Source organism: Myzus persicae, unplaced genomic scaffold, assembly GCF_001856785.1.
Source record: "Myzus persicae strain clone G006 unplaced genomic scaffold, MPER_G0061.0, whole genome shotgun sequence".
In the NCBI taxonomy this organism is placed as follows: Eukaryota; Metazoa; Arthropoda; class Insecta; order Hemiptera; family Aphididae; genus Myzus; species Myzus persicae.
The window spans coordinates 219,937-239,185 of record NW_019101353.1 but is presented as its reverse complement, the minus strand read 5'-3'; the positions used below and the strand labels follow the sequence as shown (position 1 = coordinate 239,185).

Sequence of the window (19,249 nt, the reverse complement as noted above, 5' to 3'; positions counted from 1 at the left end):
TGATGAGAAAGATTAGTACTACATGGTCACAGTTACACTAACTCCTTTTGACAAAAATGTTATTCAAAATGTGTGAAGCATACGATGATGTCCACTAGTCCACTACAGTTCTGAAGTTACTCATGTGATTATGAACAATTCATTGTTTTTGAAATCCAGGTCAGCATAGTTTAGTTCAATAAGGTATAACTATTTTTATAAAATAACCTAACATTGTCGTCAATCTATATTTGTTTGTTTCATTTCAATATGTAAATAAACTATACAAATTATTCTGGATAAATGTAATGTATTAACCAATAGTTTACCACGAAAATATCTATATAATATGTTTACTAAGTATAACAAATACAAACAATTATGAGAATAATAAAAAATTTAATTCACTGAAATAAAACTTATTAAGTATCCAAATAATAAAAATATAGGTATTATAAAAATAATTACTTAACATATTTAATAATTGTAAATATAATTTAATACATTAATTATACAATAATTATACATCAAATAAATAAGATTACAACATATCTTAACTTAAAAAAGTAAAATAAATTGTATTCACATTACAGTAATAAAGTAATTATATACTATACCCTCTGTCCAATAATAAAAAAAATAAGAAAATATTAAAAAAATAATCTCTTCTCAAGATTCATCTGGTCCACTATAATTTGGAGACGTTGGCGAATAGCTGGGCGATGATGGTGAATAATGTGGACTTCCAACACCAGGTGAATATGTTGGCGAAGTAGGAGAATACCTAAAATAAAAAATTTAGGGATAACAGGCTTATTTGAGTGAGAAAACTATTTGGCTTACCTTGGACTAGCCATCGAGAAATTGGTTGGTGAATAAACAGGCGAACTGGGACTGTATGACTGATTGTATTGAGTACCTCCAGCATTGGGTGTATGTTGTAGAGAAGATGGAGAATAAGAAGCATTTGAAGGCGAGTACATTGGACTGGTAGGGGAGTATGTAGGACTGACAGCAAGGGATGGTGAAGTGGGCGAATATTTGTAATTACTTGCCCCAGATGCAGCACTAGGTGTATAAGATGGAGAAGATGCTGCATATTGTGGAGAGCTTGGACTGTATGAAGGTGATGTCGGACTGTACGATGGTGATGTAGGGCTGTACCTGTAAGACAATTATTATATTTTAGTTTGTCTTTGGAAAAAAAAAAAATATATATATATATGCCTAAAATATGTTTTATTAAATCAATACTTCAATTTATAAATACTAAAATAGGTACAAATGAATTGTTAGTGAACCATTTCCGAGAGACAAATAACTATACTATATAAATAACTAACAACACACACAGAAGTTTTTAGATTAATAATACATTTTTTTAAAAATTACAAATACTAAATTATGGGTTATAAGTTAAGATATTTTTAAAACAAAATAATACAGGTAATTAATTAAACTTTAAAGGAACTTACGATGGTGAAGTTGGACTGTATGATGGAGATGTTGGACTGTAAGATGGAGACGTAGGGCTATATGAAGGACTGGTAGGGCTGTATCTGTAAAATAAAAAATGAAAATTATAGCTCAACTCATGTTTATATAAAATAGAACCAATTTAAAAATCTGTAAATATGTCTTTTATTTTAAATTATAAATTATGCTTACGATGGGGACGTTGGGCTATATGATGGAGACGTTGGGCTATATGATGGAGACGTTGGACTGTAAGACGGAGACGTAGGGCTGTATGAAGGAGATGTCGGGCTGTAGCTAAACATAGAAAATTAAACAAGTTAATTTGTTAATATTTATTTCTTTAGATTAACCTAAATGTAATTTAAAAATACATACGAGGGACTTGTTGGAGAATATGAAGTGTGAGAGTACGAAGGGCTAGTCGGCGAGTATGATGGGCTTGTTGGGGAATAATTGTAATTAGGAGACATTGAAGAGTATTTTGGAGTGTTTTGTTGTGTAGCAGAGTATTGAGGACTTGTTGGCGAATAATTAGTTGGAGTCATAGAAGGTGATAAAGATCCAAACTGTGGACTGGAAGGATAATTATAGTTTGGTGACATGGAACTAGGGCTAGGCACATATGGACTAGTGGCCATGCCTGGAGATCCAGGACTACCCGGAGTTCCTCCAGATGACATCCAGAATGGAGAAGTTCCACTAGCTTCACTTGATCCTGCTGGTGAAAAACCAGGTCCTCCAGGAGTCATGCCAGTTTCCAAACCTTAGAGAAATAATTGATTATAGGAATATTTTTTTTAAAAGAACTTCATAATTGTATGTTTCATACTTGAAGACCAACTATTTTGATAAATTGGAGTGGATGTTTGATCCCACGGAGTCATAGCTGGTGACATAGAAGGTGTGCCAGCAGCCATGAACATGCCACCGCCACCCATACCCATATAACCATTATCCATTGGTATTTCTATACCATCTTTAGCTTTTTCAGCATCCAAAAGCAAGTCGAAACAACCTATACAAAAATAATTAATCGATTATCAATATTATTTTACATTTTTATTTAAACACTATATTCACATATAATTACAGTAGTAAATAGTAGTACATATTACAGTAAAAGCATTACGAAAAAAAATTGTAGAATTCACAGCACCAATTTTTTTATTTTTAAGCAGAATCCATTTAATTATAATAATTTTGCTGCACTCTTAAATTTTAAATTTAATTAACCGTAAGTAAATAATTATCACACACAATGTATAATATAATTTTAAGCAGAGAAAAAATGTGAAAATTATTAACTAAGGTCACTGAAAGAGATTTTTATTTTGATGATGTATACTCTTAAGCAGGGGTCGGGCCGGCAAGTAATTTCTATTGGAGTCCTAAAGATTAAAATAATAAATCAATGTGGTCCAGTGAAAAAATCTTTTTCAAATCTTTATATTTTAAAAATAGCAGTATAAAAATAATAATGCCATTTTAAATTTCCACTTTGAATAATAGCTACAGCTGAATTGCAAATTAAACAGACTGGAATGGCTCAAACCCTTTCAGGCAATTCAAAACAATATAGTTCTGTCCACTTGTTCATAAACTTCCTATTTTCGTTGTCAATTGTGTGTGTCTTTCTCAACATATTAAATGAATAACAAGAAGGAATAATATAAATGTTGACAGGGTCCAGAGTTTTGCCTTCTGCGGTCCGGTTCCGGACCACGGTCCGCCGGTTGCCGACCCCTGCTCTAGAGTCTATATTGTTTTATCAGTAAATCTTTATCAATAAAACCTAAGTCAACTATCATAAATTATAAATAAAAAAATTAATAATTAAGCTAAGTCAATATATTCAGGGCCGGCTCAATGTGGTAGCAAAATAGGCGGCCGCCTATGGCGGCACTAGTGTGGGGGCGTCAAATTTCGAATGAACCAAAGTGATTTATTTATTATAATATAATATAGTATGCTGAATTGTATGTTCATTGTTCAAAATATACATAAATAAATTTGTAATAAGTAATAACTAATAATAATATACTAATACTATTGATACTTCGTTTACCGAGAACGTAACCAAATGTAGCTGTAGTACTTCGCATTATTTTAACTATGCCTATGTCGGTTGCATCTGGTGAACAGAGCTTTTCCAAATTAAAAATAATTGAAAACTATTTGAGGTCTTCTATGAATCAAGAAAAGTTGAGTGATCTTGTTACAATTCCTATTGAAAAAGAAGTAATGGAGAACCTGGAGTTTAAAAATGTACCGACTGATTTTGCCCAAGAAAACGCTCGCAAAATTAATTTCATTTAATATATTTTTTAATGTTTAATTAAATACATATTGTTGATCTATGATAATAATACTGAATGAGAAACGATGGTCAAAAATATTACTTGTTCTACTTCATACCCAACATTCATATTAATTGTATTATTATTATTTTATATTTTGTAAAGAAAACTGAGGTCAGTCAAAGCATTTTTTTTTTAAAAATAAAACGAGGGTTTATAGTTAAAAATAAATGTCCATATTATATTCAACCCGCTTCTCTCAAAAAAATTAACTATTGCATATAGGGCAGCGTAAGTTAGATTTGCCTAGAGCGGCAAAAGACCTACGGCCGGCCCTGAATATATTATATGGTTAGGTTAGGTTATAACCTAGGTAGATATCTAACAGTTAATATACAAGATTAAGTACACGAAAACACCTTATGTAGAAGAAAAGTGGATAAAAAAATTGTTTAACCATATAACAGAGTTGAGTGACTAACACCTACATTTTTGTCTATTTTTCTAATCTATCATTTTTTGTCGCATAAAAAGTCAAACATGGAGGGTTGTTTTGGTGATTACAAACAAGTATTATTTATATTAACTATTAGTGGGGATGTCAGTCATAAATGTACAGTAAATAAAAATATAATATTCACCTGTTCCCATTCTAGGCAATTGTCCCATAATAATGTTTTCAGATACACCTCTCATTGGGTCAACTTCAGCATGTGAAGCAGCATCTAATAAAACATCGACTGTTTCTTCAAATGAGCATCTGAAAATATTAAATTATCATATTCTTAATAAACCCAAATTTTAAATTACATTTGATAAATAATAATGTACCATGAATATTTACCTCATTAATGCTCCTGTGTCTTGTCTATTAATACCATGTCTAGTAATGGCCATTAAATGGCCTTTGGCTGTCATAACATCACACAACAATGCTAAATGACGATAATTTACGTACAGACCATAGAACTGCAACACGGTATTCATTTCTTTTTCAACTGACTTACGTACAGCTTCAATGCCCAAAACCTAAAATTCAAGATATAATTAATATTATGTTATTTAATTTATCTAATTTTATGCATGAAATTTACCGAAAATATTTCACAAATATCATTGGAGAATGTTCTCACAGGATCAACATCTCTTTCACTTAAGACTTTCATCAAACTTGTACCATCAGTTTCTAACAGCCAATCAGCAATTGCCTTAAACTCTCCAGTATCCGTAATAATTATTCTCTTTTTGGAATCTGTTTGTGGCAAATGCATATAAACTTTTCCAATAGAATCAATACCCTAAAAATTAATTGAATTACAAGAAATACATGGTAACAAAGTTAATATGTTACTATTTATATTTGAATTATTTACTATTAACACGTTCGCTGCGGCTTGATTTTTGTATACCCATTCCCCGGTGCTGGTCAAATTTACGGGTTTTTTTTTTATGACGCCTATTGGCGTCATCAGCGTCATTGAATAATTTTTTAGCCAGACGCTGTTTGACGCCATTGGGCGTCATCGTATAAATATATAAATAAAAATAATTATCATTCAAATACTTTAATATTTTATTACAATATTGGTTATAAATGGTTTCGTACAAATGCGCTTTGGTCGAGATGGACCAGATTCATTTAATTCATTACTCATATTGTAAAAAAATAAGAATAAAATACGTCAATTAAATTGTCAAATAACGGATAGTAAAAATTACGTATTTTACTGTCGATCACACGCGAACAACTGATAAAATAATGCTAAAATAACATGAAATAATAATATAAAAGTATTCCCCGTTCAAGTCTTATCGTAGTCGTTAAAATAGAAAAATTGAGATACGGATTGCACACACATATACAGTAATATGTACTGAACAACGCTGGCGAAAAAAAAAAGGTTAAACCGCAACGCTGACAAAATTAAAAATAGTTGAAAATAAATGTATAAATGACGCCTTAAGGCGTCATCCGCACATGGGAAACGATAGAAATGACGCCTCAAGGCGTCATCCCGCAGCGAACGTGTTAAGAGAATACTCACTTGTAAAGTCATATCAGATAACATGTTTGCTTCAATACATCTCAGGAACATATCATCTTCCATTTTATCAACAGTATCTTCATCATCACCACCATTCATTTTTCCATCTTCACCATTCATAATCCGTATACGTAGAATTAACTTGTCGGCATTGTCATCATTAAATATACAATTGAGATCATCACCAAATCCTGCATTGATCTTTTCAGATATAGCTTCCATAGTCAATTTTTTATCTAAAATAATTTAAGTATGTATTATTTATTATTTTTAATCAAATACTCATTTAGTTGCATTAAATACCAGTCATTCTTTTTCTATCCAATTCAATTCGTAATAACCATGGAGAAATTCGTGTAGGATCAAAATCAGGCATTTCATAATAGACATTTACAAACTCTTGATCTTCTCTAATAACTGTATTTTGAGGATCCGGATCATAATAAATAGCCGTGTTTGCTGTGACTTTGCGCAATGTTGTATGCTCAAGCCGACATAAAACGTTTTTGGCCTTTTCTGCGTCTCTAGCAGCGGCTCCAGTCAAAAATACAGTTAGTGATGGTGCTTTGGGCTTTTTACTTATATTAATAATTTCCTAAAAGTTCAATAACAACATTAAATTACTGATAATAATCATAATGAAAAGATTACCTTTAATCTAGGAACTCCTAGAGTTACATTTTTTGAGGATACACCAGCAAAATGAAAAGTATTCAATGTCATTTGAGTAGCAGGTTCTCCTAAACTTTGAGCAGCTAATGCTCCAACCATCTCACCGGGTTGTGCCTAAAAAAGCAATAATTAGTAATGGGTGTTAATATGCTTAAGAATTATTAATAGGGTCAGAATGTTGATGCTCTAAAAACGATGAATTTATGACATAAAAAACACAAAAAAATTTGGTAAAACTAAAAAGAGCTTTAAAGTCACATAAGTGCAAAATTAAATGAGTTACAGAGAATTTAATGTTTTTGAAACAAATTTTAGTTAATCCAAAAAAAGATGAAAAAATTATCACCATCCAGACCCTAATTATTATTTTATTGAAATGTAAAAAAATACTAACCTGAGCTTGTTTAAATCTGTTTTCAATTTCACCAACTAACCATTCAAATGCTTCGGAAGAAAGACGGAAATTTTCAGATACTAATTTAGTGCACAGGGTAGAACGCACCAAACATTGAAACAATAAAGTAGCATTTTTATTAGCTTTCCTGCTTAACTCATCTTCTCCAGCTACTATGACACATTTGTCCAATAGCTTTTTAACTCCTGTAATCACAAAAAAAAAAATCATAAATGCATTTTAACAGAGAAATAAGAAATATGATTAATTGTTAAAAATACAATAGTAGATAATAGATATGGTATGACACAGACTATCAACAGTCAAAACATTTCACAGACCAAATGACAACTAATTAGAAAATAAATTAATGTAAATATAATATTATTTTAGTGATATGACAAATTTTTAATTCAAGCGGCTCAGTAATATTGTGGTAGGTAACCCCTCCACTCCTGAAAGCGGCAGACAGGGGGAATAATAATATAACAGTTATAATATTGTATGGGTTTGAAGAAGTGGTCGACAACCCGTAGTTCGCATTTGGTCCAAGAGTAAAATTTATAATTTGTATAAAAATCACAAACTAAAATAGACTGAATATGCGGATTAAAATTTTGTTTGTTCGTAATTTGTAAATCTTGTTAAATTAATAAACCCAATAGTTATGAACTAAATAAACTAAATTTTATAGGATTATACATTTTTATTTAAAATAAAAAATGTGTATCCAAATTGTGGCCAGTGTAAAATTTATTTTTTATTTTTTAAGCCCCTGAAAAGCGTCTCTAAAAAAAATTCTATGGCCATTGTATAAAGAACTCAAATTATGACAAGGAGGGCAGAGGGGCGTAAATTGAAAACCCCTGATTTAAATTATCATTTAAAGGTCCTAAACTGGAGCAGAAAAATTTTAGAGCAGCCTTTAAATAAACTTGGCAAATCAATTGTAAACAATTAACCAGTGTTTTGTTAAAATATATTTTGTATACAATATAATATGTTACTACTAATACTAAATATATTGAAGGTATACCATTCACAACTTTTACAGGATTCAAGTCTGTTGGTCCTCGTTTATTGATGTGAAAAATTTTCTGAACATTCCAAATCATACGTTTCAGATTACAAGGTAATACTACCTTGCTTTCACCGGAAGGGAATATTTCTCTAAGAGTATCTCTGTCATTAGTTAATTGTTCCCACTCTTTTTCTAATTCAGCTACAGTATCATTACTACCCATCATATCTTTTAAAACATCTTCAGTGAATATCTTTCTCATATGTCTTTCATTTGAAACATCAAATTTAAATTCATTTTCAAATTTCTTGTGCGATGGTTCTATAGTGGCAATACTTTGGAATTCCACAGCTTCTCCGCAAAGACCGTCTTCTCCATAACGCAACTGAATCAACTGACCAACTGAGTTACGTACAGTTCCATCATAGTGAACCATAACAGATTCCATAGCTTTGATCAAACGTCTTTGGATATAACCTAGAAAAAAAATTATTAATGCAACTTTAAATAAAGACTTTAAAAACATTTACCTGTTTCAGCAGTCTTAACAGCAGTATCAATAAGACCTTCACGACCTCCCATAGCATGGAAGTAGAACTCTGAAGGTGTTAATCCAGCCAGATAAGAATTTTCTACAAAACCTCTTGATTCTGGACCATAATCATCTTTAATAAAATGTGGCAATGTACGTTTTCGAAAACCAAATGGTATACGTTTACCTTCCACATTCTGTTGACCTACACAAGCGATAACCTAGATGTAAACAAAAATAAATTATAATAATAAATAAGAAAGAAATAATAGAACATAGCATTATTAAATAATATACCTGAGAAATGTTAATGTTAGAACCTTTGGCACCAGACACTACCATAGCTTTAAGACTATTGTATTCAGTCAAAGATTTTTTAGCAGAGCCTCCAGTTTTGTCACGAGCATCATTTAAAATTCTGTTTACTTGATTTTCAAAAGTCTGACGAAGAGTGTTACCCGGTGTTGGCTCAAGATCCATATTATGCGCTTTTTGTATCACCTCTATTACATCTTCTTTGGCTTTTTTAATTGCTCTTTGAATCTCCAAATAAGTTTGAGGATCAGCAATAGTATCACCAATACCAATTGAATGGCCTGAATATAAAAATTACGAATTCATTTTGGACACTTTATTTGGGTATGAAATAACTTCTAAATTACCTTCATATAAAAGCCAGTTATTAACTACAGTCTGAATATTACCATAGAACCGTCCACATACTTCATGTCCCAATTCTAACATACATATATGAAGTAATGATCCAGCTGATGTACCTAAAGTCTTCTTACATAATATCCCCATCACCAACTCACCATGCTCAACCATTACCTGGAAATAAGCAAATATAGATAAATATAAAATTAAATTATGATAAGAATTTTATTATTTTATTTAATCAAAAACAAAATGATATGAAGTAACTACTTAATTAATAATTTATGCTTATACTTAGGTCTAATATTAATATAATTTTAGGTTCAGAATAATTATGGTGCTTATAATAATAAAAACCTAAATGATTAATTTTTTTCCAAATGTTATATTGATGACGACAGAAAGTAATAATGGGTCATTAAACGTGCAGTGGTTTAATATATAACACTATATTATGTTAAATAGTTCATAATACCTACATAATTTTTTTATTTAGTCAATAATAGTACTATGTATTAAGTGAGAATTTAAAATAATCAGTTAGAAATGTACAAAGAAGTTTACTACAGATTAAAATAAAACTTTAAATCAAAATATAATAAATGTATTAAGAATGCAATACTTGATTTAATTTAAAAAACCAATCAAGAATTTACGACTCTTGATTATATTAATTTGCCAGTGTTTTGGAGATAATAGTAAAATTATTATTAACACTATTATTAACGAGCACTGGTTCAATAGAATAAAACTAAAAAACAACTAAATTTAGTTTTCAGTAAATACTTTTATTAATTAAGAACCTAAATGTTGTTAGAAATTCAGAATAATTATGGTTTTTATTACAGTTTATAATATATGATTGTTTAATCATAACTCAAATATAATAACAAAATGTATTCATTGAGAATTTAAAAAAGTTGCTAAGAAATGTACTAAGAATGTAATACTTGATTTTTATTAAAAAATAAATCAAAATTATACGACTCCTGATTATTTTAATTTTCCAGTGTTTTGGAGATAACAGTAAAATTATTATTAACACTATTATTAACGAGCACTGGTTCAATAGAATAAAACTAAAAAACATAACTAAATATAGTTTTCAGTAAATACTTTTATTAATTAAGAACCTAAATGTTGTTAGAAATTCAGAATAATTATGGTTTTTATTACAGTTTATAATATATGATTGTTTAATCATAACTCAAATATAATAACAAAATGTATTCATTGAGAATTTAAAAAAGTTGCTAAGAAATGTACCAAGAATGTAATACTTGATTTTTATTAAAAAATTAATCAAAATTATACGACTCCTGATTATTTTAATTTTCCAGTGTTTTGGAGATAATAGTAAAATTATTATTAACACTATTATTAACGAGCACTGGTTCAAATAGAATAAAACTATATATTAAACATAAATACTAGTACCTGGAAACACTTTTAATACTTAGGAACCAAAATATTGTTGAAAATTCAAAATAATCATGATTATTAAGAAAATTAAAAAAAAAAACCTTAATTAATTTACTGGTTTTTTCCCTATGTTTTTACTTTTTTGATATGATAGTAGAAATTAATAACAGGCTATCATTAATAAGCTGTGGTTTGAGAGGATGTCAGCTCATAATTTGTTTTTTCTCTCTGACCCACAGTCAACATAATAAATTTACATTTAACAGAACCAGCTCTGTGCTATTGCTTTTAATATTAGAGTGAATTCATCAACTATCAAATGTTAAATTGAGAACATTACCCATGTTACCAAAATTACATTTGCAATTTTATGATATTTTAATTTTTATGTAATTTATAAGTGTATAAATAAATTCAATTTAAAAACACTTATAAATTGTACAAAAAATGTTTAACATCCTAGGTAGGGAAACAGTAAATATATTAAGCTTTAAGTTTGATACTAGTTGAATTCAATTTAATAGTAAAATAATAATAGTAAAAGTAATAACACAAGATTGGTTCTGTTAAACATAAATTTTGGTATGTTGCAAGTGGGTCAGAGAGAAAACCAATGGCGCACTGACATAATCTTAAAAAACAACTGTATAGCATATAGTAGAAAACATATATTATATAATACAGCTTATAATATGATTTATTAATCATTACTCAAATATAGTAACAAAATGAATCAAATAAGAATAAAAAAAAAGTACTTAGAAATGTACAAAGAAGTTTACTATAGATTAAAATAAAACTTTACATCAAAATATAATAAATGTACTAAGAATGCAATACTTGATTTAATTTAAAAAACCAATCAATAATATATGACTCTCGATTATATTAGTTTACCAGTGTTTTGGAGATAATAGTAAAATTATTATTAACACTATTATTAACGAGCACTGGTTCAATAGAATAAAACTTACAATATAACTACGTTTAGTATGCAGTTGATACTTTTAATAACTATGTACATTTTGTTAAAAGTTTAGAATAGTTATGGTATTAAAAATAAATAAAAACCAATATAAACTTTTATTTTTTTTGCCAATGTTTTGGAGATGATAGTGAAAGTAATAACCGTCTATCATTAACGAGCATTGGTTTGAAATAACTGTTTGTTATGTTTCCAGTTTAAAATAGATGATTTTTTGATCATTAATCAAAATACTAACAAAGTGTATTTATTGAGAATTTAATAAAGTTACGTAGAAGTATACAAATCAGTTTACTATAACTTAAAATATAATAAATGTACTAAGAATGCAATACTTGATTTAATTTAAAAAATGAATCAAGAATTTACGACTCTTGATTATATTAATTTGCCAGTGTTTTGGAGATAATAGTAAAATTATTATTAATACTATTATTAACGAGCACTGGTTCAATAGAATAAAACTATAAAATGTAACTAAATTTAGTATGCAGTTAATACTTTTGATATTTATGTAAATCATGTTATAGGTTTAGAATAATTATTATATTTAAAAAAATCAAAACCTATACGTATTAACTTTTAATTTTGTCCCAATGTTTTTGAGATGACGGTAGAAAGTAATAATGGGCTATCATAAAGAAGCAGTGGTTTAACATCATAAAACATTATTTTATGATCATTACTCAAAAATAGTAACATAAAGTAATACAAATAGTAGTAATTATATTAATTGAGAATGTAAAATAGTTACTAAGAAATGTGCAAAGTAGTTTACTACAGCTAAAAATATAAAAATGTATCAAGAATGTAATACTTGATTAAATTTTAAAAAAATATCTAGAATATACGACTCTTGATTATATTAATTTGCCAGTGTTTTGGAGATAATAGTAAAATTATTATTAACACTATTATTAACGAGCACTGGTTCAATAAAATATAACTAAATTTAGTTTACAGTTAATACTTTTAATACTTAGGTATTTAAATACTGTTAAAGGTTCATAATAATAATGGAGTTTTTTAGGTGTTTAGTTTAAAGTTTTCCCCCCAATTTTCAGGAGATGATAGTAGAAAGTAATAACACCCTATCATTAACGAACATTGATTTAACAAACAAATAACTGAATGTCATATTTTAAATTTTGAAATACATGATTTTTAGTTAAATACTTAAAAAAAATCCCTAAAGGCCTAAAATAATAATCAAAGCTTAACAAGACCTAACAATAGAGAACTAATAATAGTTATCTACCTAATTCATATAGATACTAGCTAAAACATTTGAAATTGTTTAAAAAAATAGCTATGTCATAGTATTTAATTTACCATTGATATACAGATTATAATTTTGTTTGATAAACTGTCTGATATTTGGCATTAGTTAAATATAAGCACAAACCTTAGTATCACCGGGTGATATCCATTTGTAAGGTCCATTATCCTCTTCATCTGGATGAGTGGAATGAGTTCGAATCATATTCACATTTCCAGGGATAATTAAAGAAAAGAGTTGTTTCCCGGTCCACATTGGTTTTGGTTTTAAAATACAAGGAGTTGGCATTTTTCCATCCCAGATGGGAAGATGCATTAATAAATTCATCATTTGTTCCTAAAAAAGAAAATAAAGTTATAAAATTCATGTTATGTATATACATAACTATAATAAATGTTAGACAATAGACAGGTTTTCCAGAGTTTTTAACATGTCAGTATACAATATTCGAGCAATCATAAATTTGAAACATCTCAAACTAATTTTTAATCTACCAACTGAATAATTTTTGTTATTGAACTATAGTTATCCATCATTAAAGTATCAAACAATGTACCTATGATTAATAATAACCATGCTTAGTTTAACTTATGTATCACAACAGTTTAATAGAGTAGTTATTAATATTGTTACAAGAAATTGAATGTCATGAAATTAATGAAATAAAATATAATTTATTTAAGTAGACTATTAAATTGTATTCTACTGCAAGGTAAACATTGAATCATTAATATGTTTTTTTGTGATCAATGTTCTAATGTAACAGATGTAGCGCAATAAAAAATTCTAAAAATGTTAAAATATTCTATTTATTTGTTAGTTAATGTGCTTTGCAACTGTAATGCGAAATAAGCTACTCAAAATCATTAAAAAATCATTGTAGTTATTATTTTATTACCATAATAACAAAGAGGTTGGAAACAAAAATTGTATCGAGCCTAAAAACATATTTATGTTAAATACTAAAGAATTCCTATTTTTAATAAAATGTATAGTAATAATGGTAATTAGGAATTAAGACTTTTGAATTTATTTCTTTACTCAACATGTATACATGATACATAAACAATGTAAACAATTGTAATTTATTACAATAGTTATGGTATTTAAAAAGAAGTATATATTTTGGGTACACCTGGTTTTTAATCAAAATATTGATCTAAAAGCATAGCCTAGAAGCTTATAAATACAAAATTATGGTCAAACTTCAGGAAGTATGTTTAATTTTTCAAGTCTTATTAACAAGTGCGTGAGAGCATGCTAGAGTTGCATCAGGCAAGAAACACACACTAATGTTCATTTACTATTTACACATAGACACAGCCTAAATGTACATGTCATGAATTGCCTAAATACCCTCTAGCCCCCTTAATAGGAGATAATTAAATTATTATTAACAAGCACTGGTTCAATAAAACAAATCCATTTATAATAACTAAACTTAGTTAATAATTTTGATATTTAGGTAAATATAAGGTTCAAAATTACTAAGGTATTTTAAAAATATATTACCCTTTATAATTTCTCTTCCAATGATAGCAGACAGTAATAAAATGCTTTTATTAACAAGAATTGAGTTTTACAAATTATTGAATACAATATGATAGTTTATTAATTATAATAACATGGTCAGATCAATTACCTTCTCAATAAATACATCTCTTTTCGTCATTTTCCTGATGGCTGTCAAAGTGTCTTGTACAATTCCCATGACAGGTTTATTAGCTTGGGGAGTAATAATTTGCCGAGGAGTAATATGAATATTTTCTACTTCAGCTCTTGTTTCCATAGATTGAGGAACATGAAGGTTCATTTCATCACCATCGAAATCAGCATTATATGGAGATGTACAACTAATGATCATGAATAAGATATTATTCTGTATTTATTATATTATGATAACTTTACCAATTTACCTTAAATTCATTCTAAATGTCGACCAAGGTAAAACTCTGACTCTGTGACCCATCATACTCATTTTGTGTAAAGTAGGCTGTCTGTTAAAAACTACCAAGTCACCATCTTTTATGTGTCTTTCAACTTTATAACCACATTGCAAATGTAAATCTGAAGGTTTCGGATGAAAACGTAAATCAATTCTTTCACCATTATCACGTATAATGTACTTGGCTCCAGGGTACTGTGAATTACCACGACGAACCAATTCCAGCATTCTATTAAATACAAAATTGATTTTACATGAAAAGTGCCAAATAGTACAAAAGTTCATATATTTAATGGTTAACTAAAATTGAATGAACCAATTAAGGGCTACTAAATCATATTTCAGGGACCTTTAGTTCACAATTAATTGATTTAACTTTATGGCATAAGTATACAGGGCGATTTTTCACCAATCATTATACAATGGATATTTTTTTGAAAACTTACATACCTAGTTCAAAAATAATTTTTTGGTAACTTAAATGCTTATAATATGGATAATAGTCCTTAAAAAATAATTTTAAAATAAAAAATGCATATAATACTCGAACTAGTATTTAGTATAAGTACTTGGACCATCATTACAAATTATTAAAATTGTCAAATGTCTATAGTATCTTTAGTTCTCATATCTTCCAAATCCATTATCCTTAGTATACAAATAAATAACTCAAAAACAACAAGTTAAAATTGGTGTAAACCGGTGTAAAATGTAGAGTATGAGTTCTCATTTGTAAAAACAGAAGTTTGTATTCCCCCCAGAATACTTCTTCAGTCTTAAAAAATCCATCAAGAATTTGAAAATATGGTTCAACCTAACTAAATCAACATTTAAAAACTCCAAAAATAAGATTTTGAATAACTGTATTAAAAGTGGGGTGTGCATGCTTGGTGAATCATGGTGTCAATATACCATGGAAAGTAATAAGTATTATTATTTTTAAACTTACTGATCAATGTTAAATGGAGTAACAATCTCTGGAAAGGTCATGTTTTGAGCAATTGTACGAGGCACACCAACTTCATCAATTCGTAAATTTGGATCAGGGGTAATAACAGTACGAGCAGAGAAATCTACACGCTTTCCCATTAAGTTTCCTCGGATTCTGCCTTCTTTACCTTTTAAACGAGCTTTAATTGCTTTTAATGGCTTTCCAGATTTTTGCATTGCTCTAAAAATTTAAAATAAGTTTCATTACTAATTATATACTATAAAATTGTGAATAAAAAATTGTAAAAAAAAAACATTTAATAAAATTACAAACTTGCACAATCTTACTGCCGGTAGGAGAGTTAAATAAAATGTGTTTGGGCCATATGTAGAATAATTATAATCAATAGATTTTAGAATTCAGAAATATGAAATAATGTTCAATAACTTTAACTTAACAGTCAACACTATAAGTCTAATATATTTTTTAAAAAAAAAAAACAATTTAAAATTATGATAAATGTAAACATATAAACTTTCAACAAAATTCTTGGGAAAATAGTATCTTAACCCCACAAAAATCGTTAAGATTTTACCCAACATTAAAATGTATGAACAGTTTTTCACAACTACATCAAAATATTCAACCCCTTCAATTTTCAAACATTATTTGCACTTTTAGGTAACATTATGCTGACACATATATTTATCATATGCTATTATACATATCATAGGTAATGATTAAAAATAGGATAAAAAATACACAAAAATACAATAAAAAAAAATGCAAAAATAACTTAAAAACTGAACTTAAAATATGTACTTAGATGAGTGAAAAAAATTTAATTTTAAAACAAATATTATTATTTATTCTATTTTATATTACACAAAAAAGGTAAAAATTTGTTTTAAGAAACAAATTAAACAAATTAATTCAAATTTGAGTTGATTTGTGAGTTTAATTAATTATATTACTTTTTCGATTCATACTCACTTTGCCAAATCTCAATTTGCAGTTTGCTGATAAATATACAAGTTTTAAGATATTTTTTATTACCCAGTAAAGTTTCAATTTTCCCCATTCGCCGACAGGTGACAATAATTTTATCAAAGACGCGAATAACAGCGATAATATTATGGTATGTTGTTGATATAAGTTCTAAGGTACTATTTTTATAAGAATACTATAGGTACTAATTGAGATTACCTTGTATAGGTGTTTTATACACTTAAAATAAACAAAAATTAGTTTACCTGTACAAGTTAATCGTAATATTTGTAAAAATGAGCATAAAAATGCAATAAAATGCATTTAACACAAAAAATGCAAAATAAAAATTACACATTCTAAATTGTTGTATCACAAAACAACTTTAGTTTTTGGTTAGACCCGTATAGCACTAGAAGAAAAAAAAATGCAAAAGTCACCAAAATCCTAGCTCTATTCATACTTTACTGCATATTAAGTCATATTGTAATACAGTAGTAGGTAAAAATTGCTATAAAAAGCATTTAAATAATATAGAATATTATTCTATTTTAATAAATATATTAATTAATTCTATATATGACAAAAATATAAATTTACCTTGGTAGGCCAGGACTATCATTATCAACCAAAGTTGCTACATGGTATTGTAACATTCTAATATTTTCAGCTATAATATGTGTAGCAGCGCCAGATTGTTCGTTACGAATTAATTCATTATTACACTTTATGATGTCAGACAGTTTATGAGTCAAATCATCCTATAGAACAAAAACACAATTAAAAATTGTATGGGCAAGTACATAGTTGAACTTACTTGATTTCTCATTGATCCAAACATAACAATTGCTGGACGTACAGGTAAAGGAGGAACGGGTAGAACTGTTAGTACCATCCAATCGGGACGTGCAAATTTGGGGTCCATACCCATAATTACAACTTCTTCATCAGTAATGTGTTTTAAAATTTCATAGACTCTTTCAGCCGTAAGTGGTATTTTTTTCTCTTGAGAATCTTCATTGACATGCTTCCATTCAGCTGTTAAGTCCAAACCAACACGTCTTATAGTTGGTTGATAACGACCACAACCACCATGCCCTTGTTTTTTTGGCTATTAAAATAGAGAAAATTATAAATAATTCTTATGATCTTATAAAAACCAGTGTATTGCAATTAATCTTACAGGCATATTTGAATCATTAACATTATCCTTATTGATGTCCAGTTCATCCCCTCCTTCACAAATATTTTTGCCTTTACATAAATCATAAACAAAAGCTAAACGTTTTCTCTGTTGTCCTTTTGATTTCATAACAATTTCTTTTACTTTGGGATGAGTCTTTAAAAAAAAAATATATATAATAATAGTATAAACACATACAGTGTAGTAACAATACAGTATTAAATTTTAAGTGTTTCAATAAATACTGTACTTACAGGGCTAACTAATAATTTTGAACAGTAAAAGCAGACACAACGTAAGATTTTTATGGCTTTGGTTAGAAATCCTATGTGAAACACTGGTTTAGCCAGTTCAATATGGCCGAAATGTCCACAACATTCGGTCATGTTACCTGTTAAACACATACAAATTAATAAAAATAAAACATACAAATTAAGACAACATTTTCACCAACCTGCACAAGTTTGACATCTTGAGAAACGATCAATAACCCCTTGCCGGGGGTCCATAAGCCCACCAAGCTTGGGGCGTCCTCCTTCCATCGTCTCTGCAAAACGAATGCCCCCTTCGGTAACAGACATACGCCGCTGCAATAGTACATAGTTAATAAATGTTTCAGACTTAAAATGATCAGTATAATAATATTGGTATAAGAATTCGTGTCTACTAACGCATTCGTCTGCAGATAATATACCAAACTGCACACGTTTGACAGTTCGGATTGGCGCCTTCGAGTCGCTGGCTGCCATGATTATTGAAGAGTTTGTTCAGAGTTCGTATCAGTCCATGAATTATTACAATATTACCGATATCACATAGAGCACGGCACGAGAGCTTAACTTTATAATATAATGTAGGTAACGTAGAAAATATTTAATATTGATTTACAATATTATAATCGCGGCGGAATACTGACACGCCGACAGGTGAATCCGTGCACGGACGACGGTCGACGGACCCCCATGCAAAATAGCAAAGGCCGTTGAACGATACTAATATCAATTGACAATTATCTTCACGATTACTCGGACGAAAATCGTTTTCCGACTTTCCGTTCAAGTGTTCACAAAATAAACGCGTCGAATACTTGAAAGCGGAAGATAGTAGCACAAGCGCAATCGAGAAGCCACAATGCCACCACACGACAGACGTCTACCATAGGAATGGCAATTGGCAAATGATAGAGGCCGTTTACTGTATAGAACAATATATTGTAATAATTAGCGCGGTATTTTTCAGGTTAACCAAAATGTTTACTTAAGGTATACAATATTACCACGAAGTTTAAACTGTTTACAACCAATAGGTGATCTAAGGTGATAACATAATGATAGCTAGTGATAGCAGCAATCACAGATAATAGATAAACAAAATTAAGATTAACCATACTTTTTTATTTTATTTTACCTTTTGTTCTGTGCTTATGCTTAAAATGCCTTAT

General features: G+C 28.8%; 1 protein-coding gene across 2 annotated transcripts; it reads right to left on the bottom strand.

Annotated features, from left to right (window-relative positions):
• Window positions 1–638: 638 nt before the first annotated feature.
• Window positions 639–18,990, bottom strand: LOC111028765 (DNA-directed RNA polymerase II subunit RPB1-like). 2 transcript variants are annotated; one of them, XM_022307520.1, is made up of 27 exons: window positions 18,480–18,990; window positions 18,263–18,395; window positions 18,063–18,199; window positions 17,809–17,964; window positions 17,443–17,736; window positions 17,226–17,386; window positions 15,657–15,878; window positions 14,679–14,936; window positions 14,405–14,615; window positions 12,889–13,098; window positions 9,082–9,250; window positions 8,717–9,015; window positions 8,418–8,640; window positions 7,903–8,364; window positions 6,867–7,072; window positions 6,452–6,586; window positions 6,104–6,395; window positions 5,801–6,036; window positions 4,850–5,053; window positions 4,600–4,784; window positions 4,397–4,515; window positions 2,288–2,473; window positions 1,834–2,221; window positions 1,669–1,752; window positions 1,455–1,538; window positions 823–1,143; window positions 639–763 (listed from the first exon to the last, which is right to left on the bottom strand). In XM_022307520.1, the coding sequence occupies exons 1-27, from the start codon at window positions 18,555–18,557 to the stop codon at window positions 649–651; spliced, it is 5,568 nt and encodes a 1,855-aa protein (XP_022163212.1). In that variant the 5' UTR covers window positions 18,558–18,990; the 3' UTR covers window positions 639–648. The 2 variants fall into 2 exon arrangements, with proteins under 2 accessions (XP_022163212.1, XP_022163211.1); XM_022307519.1 differs by having other exon boundaries at window positions 1,648–1,752; window positions 18,480–18,989.
• Window positions 18,991–19,249: the final 259 nt, after the last annotated feature.

Bases quoted from the DNA above. Each gene is read 5' to 3' on its own strand.
- LOC111028765 (XM_022307519.1), bottom strand. From the start codon at position 18,557: ATGGCAGCCAGCGACTCGAAGGCGCCAATCCGAACTGTCAAACGTGTG. The intron at 17,965-18,062 runs GTAAGTACAGTA...TTTTTTTTAAAG, and splicing joins CAAAATTATTAGTTAGCCCT to ACTCATCCCAAAGTAAAAGA. The intron at 1,144-1,454 runs GTAAGTTCCTTT...ATTGTCTTACAG, and splicing joins TACAGTCCAACTTCACCATC to GTACAGCCCTACATCACCAT.